The 11,090-nt window shown below is 44.6% G+C and overlaps 1 protein-coding gene across 1 annotated transcript in view; it reads left to right on the top strand.

Moving 5' to 3' along the window:
• The first annotated feature begins 4,048 nt into the window (after positions 1–4,048).
• Positions 4,049–11,090, top strand: part of EML6 (EMAP like 6) — an 86,048-nt gene continuing 79,006 nt past the window's right edge. Inside the window, exon 1 of the mRNA XM_058833967.1 lies at positions 4,049–4,359. Within this exon, the coding sequence (XP_058689950.1) occupies positions 4,163–4,359 (197 nt within the window). The 5' untranslated portion in view covers positions 4,049–4,162. The remainder of the gene's footprint in view (positions 4,360–11,090) is intronic.

The raw sequence follows: 11,090 nt of genomic DNA, 5'->3' as shown, positions 1-11,090 counted from the left end.
ACGCCCAACTGAGACAAAAGTGTCCCTTGCTCACCGAGTGCCGGCATCGTCCATGAGAGGTCACTGTGTCCAGGGAGATGCTGAACCGCGGCGGAGCCGCTGCCACCGAGGGTTATGGGTCCTCCCTCGAGAGAATGAAGAGCTCGGATCAAAGTTCTCTTCGCTCTGAAAGTCAGATTTCTAAGGAGTTATGTAAACACGTGGCAAGATTTAGACACGTCTCTGCTAAATCATCGTATGAGGGAAGTTGGGTCAAGTATGGCAGCCAGGATATGGAAAGGTGAGGAACTCCACCGTCCTCACTGTGACAGGAAAAAAGGAAGTTCTGTGGGAAGATCAAGTTTTCTACATTGATTTTAAATTGGTCACTGCGGTTCTGTGAAGAGATGGCAGAAAGGCAGACCACAGCTGGATGAAGGAGGCAGTGTCCGGTGAGAGAGGGGCTCTGGGAGCCCTCGGGCCGCTGTGTCTGAGTGCGGAGCTGTGATGGGGAGGTTTCATCCTCTGCTGTTCCTGCACAGCTCTGGGACAGCAGCAGAACCAATCCGTCATGGCTGGTCAGGACTTTACCTCCAGCCTTGTCTCTCCAAAACGAGCATGAGGATGGAAAAGGCTCCGGTTTTAATTTTCTCCTTTTTTCCTAATGTTGTTTCTGGCCGGATCCAAGTGTTTCATTAATGCAAATGAGTATTTCTGCCCACAGGGAATAAGAGCTTAGAGCCAATTCCCCTGTTATGATTTTGTAGTTAAATTGTAAAATCACCAAGAGGCATCAGTCAGGATTGGATTAATGTAATGCCAGGCAACAAATAAACAGAACTGGATCACAGCTCCTGCTTCTGATCCCTCCCCTGACTTCTTAGGGATTTTATATCATTTTTTAAAGCATCTGCAGCTCAAATAAGAGGTACCAATTTTGAAATGCCAATTAATGTGCCATCTCTGTGCATCTGCTGTACATTCATCCATAAAAATGGGAGTTATAAAGGCTATTTTGTGGAGCAGAGATCTAGGACATAGCACAGATGTTTCTGGGAGGGAAAACCTCGGTGCTCATTGTTGATCACAGCTCTTGGATATGTACAGAGTGGGCAGGATGAGGACGTACAGAGGATTGGAGTTCATTTGGGATGTGGTGCTTTCTGGCATCTTCTATACAAGGTTTGCTTTAAAGAAGCAAACCAACCAACCAGCCAGACAAAAACCCCAAAAAACCAACCTCAAAGCCATCAAAAAACCCAACAGCAGCAGCAAATGGTCCCTTTGGCAGAGTGCTGACTGTCACTCAGGTACTATTTATCCAAGAGTCTACATTAGTTGGTTTTTACATTTCATATTAAAAAAAAAAGTAGTAAAATAAAGGATATGTGTTCCTGGTCAGTGGGCTCCTTGCCACAATGAGGAGGAAAAATGCTGCTGCTATTGCTAATTTTTATGTCTCTTTTCATGAAGTTTTTTGGTATGTTTTAAAACATTCATTTTTACACTTATGTGAAATTGGAAGTATATTCAGACAGAATATAGAATATATAATATTTTTTTAAAAAAAATCTGAAGTAATATATCCTTTTTCAACAGAAATGCCATTTTTAACTTAGGTTCACACTTTGTCTGGGCTTGTGTTGCTCCTTCCATTGTCTTTGTGACGATGAGGGCTCCAGAACCTGGAATTAACACCCAAAACCAGCCCATAAGAGCATCCAGGATATTTATGTTGTGCTGACAGTGAACAGCAGGCTGCAGCATTGAGGAACATTCTCAGCAACATGACAGCTCCTAATAGGAAAGTAAAAATTCCTTTTTTTTTTTCCTAATTGCTAAAAAAATTCACAAAAGCTCATGCTTAAATTAATTGAATTTATTCCATCACCATCAAAAATGTACCAAATTCCTGAGAGCACAGATTATAGGAAAATGAATGAAACTGAATTTGTGTTGCTTCACATGTTAAAGGTTTTTCTTTGCAGTTTTTATGGGGTATTTGTTCATGACTAGTGTAATTAATTGCTAAAATAATCATAAAAAAAAAATATATATATTTTCCAAAATGCAGGATATACATTTTCCTATATGTTAAATACAAAGTTCAGCTTGACTGCTGTCACTCACAGAGCAGTGACAGCCACGGCAGCAGAGGCTTGAAACTAGTTTTTTATTTGTCCTGATTGGATAGGTGAAGAGCCTATCTGTCATATTGATTAATTTTATTATGTAAATTAGAGAACTAACAAAAAAAAAATCATAAAATGAAAGCTGGGATCACATGGAAGTTATTCCACGGAATAATACCAGGGAAAGCTATTAAGAATTGGGGATTAAGGTGGGAAAGGATGAAGAATTCGTGAGGGGCAGTGATTTCCACGATTCTACGGTAAAACAAGGTGCTTGTGATGAGCGGCTGCTGGGGAAGGAGTTAAAAAATATGAGTGCGAATTTGGTTGTATTTTGTGAGACTTTTGAAGACTACTGCACACGGGGAAAGCAGAAAGATGGAAAGACGGGTTGTTGTTTTGTTTTTTTTTATCTAAATCTGCGTGTGCCTTGCGGGGCAGGGCCGGGCTGGGCCGCTCCGGGCGCTCCCCTCAGGGCCGGGCCCCCTCACGAGGAAGGGCGGGAAGGGCCGCGCGCCGCCGCCCGCGCGAGCCCCGTGAGGCGGGAAGGCGGCTCCGCCTCAGGGCTGGCGTCGTGAGGGCTCCGGCCGCCCCCCCGCCCGCCCGGGGCCGGCGCTCCTGCCGGAGGCGGCTCCCGAGCCTCCGGGGCTCGCATTCCCCGAGGCCGGGTGTCCCGCTGCCGTGTCCTGGGGGTGCTGCCGGCGCTGTGACCCCGTGTGCGAGCGGTGCCGGCACGCCGCTCTTCAGCTCGGTCGGTGTGAGGCGTGTTGTGTGGGAAAAGGTACAGGGGCCGTCAGCCTTGGAATTCCCTCTTCCCGTCCGTCTGGCGCTGAGCACTGTGAATGGGTGTTTGCTTCTGCTCCTCTGCATCCTCTTCCCTGCGGTTGTGGCCTTCTGGAGTGAGTTTCTTGAGGGCTGGGTTTGGGCTCCTGTGCAGTCATACTATAAAGCAGTGGATGTCTTATCACCAACAACATGCAGCAACCAAGCTCGACAGATAATGGTAATATGAATTCTGCTTTAGGAAAAGCAGAAGGCAAGAGAGGAAATATATTCTTTATAATATCATTCCAAAGGATGACAGTGGGGAAAAAAAAAATGAAGGTGGGGAAAAAAAAAGAAAAAGAAAAAAAGAAAAAAAAAAGCAAGCCTCAGTCCCCTCTATCTCTTGATAACTTGGGAGTGTTTTGTGACTGAAAACAGGGAAGTAAGATTGTCTTAATTACACAGTTGCTATAGACTCGAAAAAGGAAGTTTTTGGTTGCTGGGGGTGAGGAAAGGTGGGGTAATATTCCCATATTTATGTTGGATGTTGTATATGAGATGATATTGAAAGAGAGGATTTGTATGAGGACTGGCAGCACTGGATCCTGCTGAAAAGCCTCAGAAGCCCCCCAGACCACCCAGAGTGGCCACAGCATCCATCCGAGAACAGCTCCCCTATGCAAGGAGAGTTCCCCCATCCAAGCAGAGCTCCCTCGTCCAGGCAATCTCTTTGCATTTTAAACACACGTGCACTCTGCGGTTCTAGCGCACGGGTTTTGTGTTCTCTTCTCTTCCAGCTCTGGCCCCGAGGGTAGATATGTTAAAAAGAAGAGCGCCCAGCAATCTTTGTGCAGGAAGCCAAGAAGGTGCAACACGGGAGACGCAGCGGGGAGACTTTGGCAGGTGGTGCTGGTGACGCACAGAAGTTACTTTGCCTTGGGAAATCAAAAAAAAGCCGTGTCTGCTGCTTATGTAGGTGTGTTTTTGTGCCCCCGAGAAGTTGCCCGGGTCGCGCAGCGGCGGCGGAGCGGCGGCGGCTCGTCCTGGGCAGCGGCGGCAGCAGATGATGGTGGCGGCGCGGCGGTAGCGCGGCAGCGGCGGCGGCGGCAGCCCGGATCCGCGGATGCGCTGCCCATCCCCATCCCCATCCCCATCCCCGCGCGGAAGGGACACCTGAGGCTTCGGCAGGCGGGCGGGGATCGCCGCCGTTCGGAAGGGGAGAGCGTGCCGGGGGAAGGCGGGCCGGCGTTCGGCTGTGTGTGCCGGTGGGCAGGGGGCTGGTTATCATGGCGGATCGGACGGCTCCGCGCTGCCAGCTCCGGCTGGAGTGGGTGTACGGCTACCGGGGCCACCAGTGCCGCAACAACCTGTACTACACGGCAGGGAAAGAGGTGGTGTACTTCGTGGCTGGAGTCGGCGTGGTTTACAACACCAGGGAGCACAGCCAGAAATTCTTCCTCGGGCACAACGATGATATTATCAGGTAAGGGGGCTGACTTCTCTGGTGGTGGGGTGGGGTGGGGTTTAAAGGGAAGGGAGGAGAATGTAGTGCTGGCAGAATACCCCCTCCTCGCCTCTTACAGCTCGGCTTGGACCTGCCGGTTTAGAGCAGCTCGGATTTGTTAGCGACAGTCTCTGCGAGAGCTGAATCTGTAGATACTGTTGATTATCATTATTTTGTAGCAAAGCTTGAAAATGTTGCAATAATAAGGGAGAGAAGGTTAAGTTTCTCTATTGCACTGCACCAAAAGCAAAGCACTTGATTTCAGCACTGGAAAGAGCTCAGTGCAACAGCGCTGCAAAATCGTGGCTCCAGTACCTTGATGTTTCCAGAGCTGGGACCCCAGCTCATCGATTCTGACCTCGTACAGAAGGCAGGTGTAGCTCTCCTCGCCCTCAGCAAATCCCAGCACAAGAGTGCCACAAACATGACACGTAGCTAAAACTAATCTGGGTTTAATATCATCCAGAAAATGTAAATTCTAATCAAGTTCAGCTGTTTGCACTTCAGGCAAAAAATCCCAAGCATGCTGGTGCAAGATGGCTACAGAAGGACAGGTCTTGCTCCTCATCTGTCCAGTTCCTTGTTTTTTTCTCAAATTCTGCCTGAGAAGTGGATTTAATTAATGTTTTTGTCCTACAGAAATGCTGATTTTTTACTGCACCTCACAAAATAAAAATGCACTTACAGTGTTCAAGGTAGTCTTTAAAAAATCTGTCCAGAATACAGAAATTTCCATCAGTAAAATAGAGAATTATTGTAGCTACTACTTGATGAGAGAAATCTGAGCCTAGAATATCCTCATGAAGGATGTTGCCTGGTGATGCCACTCCTCTGAGCACAGCTATCTGCTGCCCTCCCTGTTCACCCAATTCAGCATGAATGAAGCATTTCCTGGATGATGTGAAACCAGAACAGTCCCAGGTGACTCATGGTGTGGGAGTGCTGTGGAAGCATCTGCTGAAGCCAGAGTTTTGACACTCCGTAACCAAACCACACAATTGTCATGTAATCCTTGTTTGCAGAAAGCCATCCACTTTTCCAGGAAGAGCCTTTGGCTGCTGTGCATCCTCGTAGCATCCTTCTCCTCCTTTCTGGGATGTGTTAAAGCAGCAGCATTTCCTCAAGTACAGTGCATGTGCATCAAAGTTTATTTTGCTTCCAAAGGTATTATCAGCTCCAAAAGGCTGATGAAAATAGACAGTGGGCTGCTCAGATAAGAGTCAGAATTTTAGAGGCATCTGCAGGATCATGAAATTAAAAGTTTTGGCTGTTGTATGGACATAAAATTTGATACTCTTGTGAACAGGAAATGTAATCCAAGTAAAGGGTTGTGTACTTCTGTGCTTATGTTTGAATAATTATTATAATACTTGACAGCACCTCCCTCCCCAAACTAAATGTGTTGTACAGCTTCTGTACCTTTTACTTCAAGACCTGTCACATTAGGAGTCTGCTTTTGGCAGTGTCATGTTTAGAAGGTACAACTGGGATAGAAAGAATGAATCCCTTGTATTTGTACTTTGACACTGCTTCTGCCTATTGGGCTCTTTAAAGGAAACTAGAACCATGTCTTCAAAGTAGTTGTGTCTTGAGGGACTTGCTGAATGTCCAACTCATGCTTTGGAAAGACGGGTTTTGTTTCTGATCTGCAGCACCATCAGAATTCTGGTGGAAAACTGTAGTTTCCACAAAGGATGAAACATTTGGGTCCAGAAGCCTGAGCAGAAGCCAAGCAGCAGTTCATATCAGCTCTTAGTGGCCAAGAGCTGTTGCTGTCACCAGGTTTAAGGAAGGACAGGCTATCCAGAATGCTGCTGGAATATTCTGTTGTTTGCACCTTGGCACTCCAGGTTTGCTGTGCCCACTGACGTAATATCCCATCGCTGTAAGTACTTCAGAGTAGATGCTGCCTTGTGTGGTCATCACTAATATGACTAATAAATACGGGAATTTAAATTCTCGCATTTTAAGCTTCACAGCTCTCATCCATTTGAGATGCATGGGATGAATGTACTTATCCAATTTTTCTGGGTTTGTTGGGATTTAGTTGCCTGAGACCGGCTTCTAAACAGCAGGGCGTGCATTTGCGGTCCAACAGGTTGTCATTTCTAAAGAGGTTTGAAACGCTGTTTGAAGAAAAAAAAAATAAAAGGATTTTGGAAAATAGTGTGAATCACTGAGACTGCGAGACCTTCAAGTGGGAAGATCTTCTTCCAAGGACTGCTGTTATCTCCCTTTGTGATTTTTTTTTGTGGTTTTGAGAACGGTGTTTTGTTGAAAAAGACGATGATAAACCCATGATTCTCTGAAGTAATGCCGTGTGTTACCTTGAAGTGTTTATTGAAGTCATGAGTGGGGATATTTGTCCTTGGTGAAAAGGGCAGGTGTGTATGTTTAATATGTTCTCCAAGATTAATAGTTCTGCCTCTTGTTTTGCATCAAAATAATGCAACTAGACATAATTTCATTTGGGCTAAAGCAGACCAGAATGTATTGGATTAAATTGCATTGTATTGGAGAAATGCCATTTTCCCCAAGCTTCACATTTGAAAGGCGAGTTGTGCCTGTACAGGAACTGAATGTTCTGCACTCTGCTAATAAGGTCGATGTTCTGAGCAGGAACAAGGGAGCTTGGAATTGTCCCGTTTTCTCTGCAATGCCACCACCAGGTGCTGTGCTTCCAGCACTTCCTCCTGAGATCCTGAACCACTGATTTAACCTTAAAGTGAGCCCTGATTTGCAGAGTAATTTGTGAATAACCTCCAGAGCATTAGATTTGACAGCAATTGAAAACTTTCAAAAGAACAGCTTTTCTTACTTCAGTATTCTGCATTGCTTGTAGAACAGTGATCAGTTAGATCAATCCTTTCTTTTCTCTCAGTTAAGTGTTGAATGGAGACAGTTCTTTCCTATAATTTTTCTTCAAATTGTGCATGTAAAAGCCACAGCAAACAGCAAAAATAAAAATATGACCAGTTGAGATACTTCTCACTATCACTTAAAATCCAACTGATTTTATCTATTTCTGCAGAAGTCATTTGTTAACAGAGATTCCTAACCCGGAGAATTTTTCCTCTGGTGGAGTGACAAAGTTACTTCTCTCTGGTTTTGAGTTCCAAGCATTCCTGTAGTATTGAACAGTTGTCCTGAATATGTTACATTGTTATGCACCCTGGTTTCTTGTGGAATCTGATACTTTGTATGTTATGAGTTTACAAAAGCAGTTTTGTATCCCGAGTGCCTCCATGGCAGTCTCTGGGGAGGCAGCAAGCCTGCTCACTCTCCCAGGTCTCTGTACTACCTGCAAAGCCCTCCTGTTATCCATGGATTCCAGAGCTGTTGTTTATGTAAGGCTGCTCACAGTGTACCAGCAGCATCAGATTTATCAGAATATTACTCTAAGTGTGCAGGGGGGTGCCTCTGTGCTGACAGATTGAGATTAAAACCACGGCCGTGCCAGCGGGGACGGGATTTACTGGGCTGCGGGAGCCCAGGGAGGCCTGGCTTGTTCTCCACAAGGGTCATCTCAGGAGACAGGATATGTGTCAGGATGTGGTTTTCTTGTCTTGCTGCTGTGGGGAAAAAAGGAGTAATATGCTTCAAGCAATGTTGTGTATTGCTGACCACAATAAATACAATTTTGGAATTAGTAAATTGATGGCAGAGCTATGTAAATCAAAACCTTCATAGACAGAAGATCTAAATTGCACTTTAATATTTTTTATTTAATATTGTGTTATAATATTTCTGTTTAGAAGGTTACATTTATTTGAAGAGATCTAAAATACTTTAAATTTCTGTTCAGTTGCCACCATTTGGATGGAGACAGCAGATGTTGTAGAGGGGTGTTGAGGTTACTGTGGTTATTGTTTATCATGAGTGCATGGGAGCTGCACTTTCTGCAGCTTGGGCTAACCCTGGGCTTCAGGCACCCGAGGTGACCCCACAGGGCTGCTGAGATTCAGTGACCTAAGGAGAGCACAGGAGAGATTTTCAACATCAGAAATTCCAGCCCCGTTTCTTGGCAGCTGCCACACCAGTGCCCCCACCAAGCCATCCAGACCTGACAGACATGGCACACCTGGGTGAGACAGGCTTTTGGGAACTGTTTTGAGGCAGCAAGTTATTAAATGAGTTTCATATGAAAGAAATTAACTCCTCATAAAAACTCCTCTAATCAGCTTGTTGCTTCATTTGCTTTCAATGCTGGAAAACCTGGGGAAAATGCTGTTTATTCCATGAAGTTCCAGTGGCCTCTTTTGCCTCTACTCCAGTGCTGTGCTGTGATTAGATTTGAAGTCTTTATCAGAGTGTGTGCTGCTATAAATTGGATTCTTAAATATCTGTGTTAATGCATCAGATGTGCTGAAATACACAGTTACAGTATCTTATTGAAAGTGATTTAGAAGTACTTAAACCAGTTAAAAATGGAGAGAAACCCAGCAGGTATTTGCCACTATATGTTGTTGAGAATGGTCATCATTTAACCACAGCCTTTAACCAGAGCAGTCTAAACCTATTTTTTTAATACATTTTTTTACATTTCCTATGTGTTAAGTCTCTGCAATTTTTTTACTTATTTCAACTTGATATCAGATGGCCAGGAGTAGTGATGGTCAGGTAGTTGTGTGTAATCACTCTTTACCAGGATAAAAACTCACAGAAAATGTTTTCATACTAGTTAACAATTTCAAATTAAAAAAAAAAAAAAATAATAAAATTCCACAGCTCCAAGTATTGGAATGCTTCTGTGTCAAAGTAGGAGGGGATTTGAGGTCTGTAAAAAGGTCTTCTGCTGATTTGCCAGCTGCTCAGGTTTTTGGGAACCTTGGTAAAGAGCGAAAATGCTTCCTTTTCTTCCCACCTAAAGACAGTTCTTCGGAACATCAGCTTGTTTTTCATGAGGTGCATTTCTAGCCCAGGAACATTCAGTTGTCTGCACTGGCTGTCCAAGAGACACGTTGAATTTAAATTCCCCTTTAGAGGTGGTATTTATAAAGGCCTGGGAACAGACCTCTAAGGTTTAGTGAGGCCTGATCTTAAGGCAGAGTGTTTGTTTATGTCGAGCTTCTTGAAGCATTCCAGCAGCACAATGAACCTTGGTATGCTTAACCTTATTGCTGGAACTTCTGTGGGTGCTGGCAGTGAAGTCTGTTCTTTCTTCTGTGACAGATGGATGGAAATACACCAAAATTATGGTGATTTGAACAGAACATAAAATAATAAATAAAAAATAAAGGCTACTCTCAGAGTGATACAGCAACCCTGCTATTTTGGCTGCCTAACACTCCTTGTTCCAAAAGATTTTACTGGATTTTTTATAGGGAATTTTTAGTGCCTCCATTATTTTAGCAGACTTTAATGTGCTAGGTATAATCCTATGTGAAAATCTGGCATCTCTTCATGCCAAACATCTGCTTTCTTGTCCTCAGAAACTGTCTTCCATATGCAAAGGTAAATACTGCAAGTGTCATTTACTGTGGTAGTAACCTACTACTTGCAAATATTAACTGCAAAATAACAGCTTTGGGCAAGATGAGCCATGCTGTTGAAGAAGAATTGTCTGGGTTTTTTTAAAGAGGTTTTGTTTGTTTTAGAAATGAACTGTAGTAAAAAAGACAATAAAATACACCCTCAGTTTTTTACAGCTGTAGGTACAGTTAAGGCTGGAGCCCTTTTGCCTTCACCCTGACGAGGCAGACCAGGCTTCCTCTTCTGTATCCTAAGAGCCCTTTAACTGGAGGTTGGTCACAGTCAGCTGCTGTCTGACCAGAAAAGGTGTGAAATGTCAATTTCTTTAACTTTTCCTTTCATCTCTCTAGTGTTTGAGCACTATTTGTAAAGAACTGAAAGGACCTTTTGGCTTCTCCCAATGATGGAATCTATGATTAGGTAAAAGCTGAGCTTTCTCTGTGGCTTCTCTCTGGCAGCAGATCAGAGATGAGGCCACTGGGACCTGCTCTCTGGCCCTGGTCACACCAGTGCTGAGCATGTACAAGTGTGGCTGCACTTAAATCACTTAAATGAGGTTTTAGCAGTAGGTCTACAGCAGGTTCCTGATCCCTCTAGGATTCTGAGGGATTCTCATCTGTTTAGAAATTATTTATTTAAAAAAAAAAATTGAAATTCTGTTCAGTGAAACTGCTCTCTTTTACTGGCTGTAAAACAAGTTTATAATATGCAGTTGTGTTCCTGAATCCAGGTCTTGGGCAGATGCAGTGATTGTTCCATGTGTGCTGGCCTTTTACTTACACAGGGGGTTTGTTTGGGTTTTTTAAAATATGTGGCATCTGCAAGTGGCCACAAGTGTCCAGAAGGATATTATACTGAGTCTTTAGGAAAGCTGTCTTTAGCTGAAAGAGCTATTTTAAAGCTCATGCTTGTCAGACTGAGGAGGTTTGTGTGGTTCTGTTGGGAACCTCGAGCTGCTTTGGGATGGGCATCTCTGTGCTGCATCCCCTCCCTCCCTGCCAAGAGGGGAATAATGCCCCTGCCTTTCCCCAGGGAGTTCTCTGGGTGGTTAGCTTGGGTGTGTGGCTGTGGCCTTGCAGTGAGCTGTTCCTCTGCTCCCACCTGCCCTGCTGGGGCTGGGGCTGGCTGTGCAAACGTGAGGCTCGGCACAGCTGAGGTCTAGCCCAGAGTTACTGGTTCCACACATGCCCAGCTCCTGCCTTGGTGGCCCTTTCACTGGATAATACTGGAACTGAGCT

The sequence above is a fragment of the Poecile atricapillus genome, chromosome 3 (assembly GCF_030490865.1).
Source record: "Poecile atricapillus isolate bPoeAtr1 chromosome 3, bPoeAtr1.hap1, whole genome shotgun sequence".
NCBI lineage: Eukaryota > Metazoa > Chordata > Aves > Passeriformes > Paridae > Poecile > Poecile atricapillus.
This window is presented reverse-complemented; position numbering and strand designations above follow the sequence as displayed.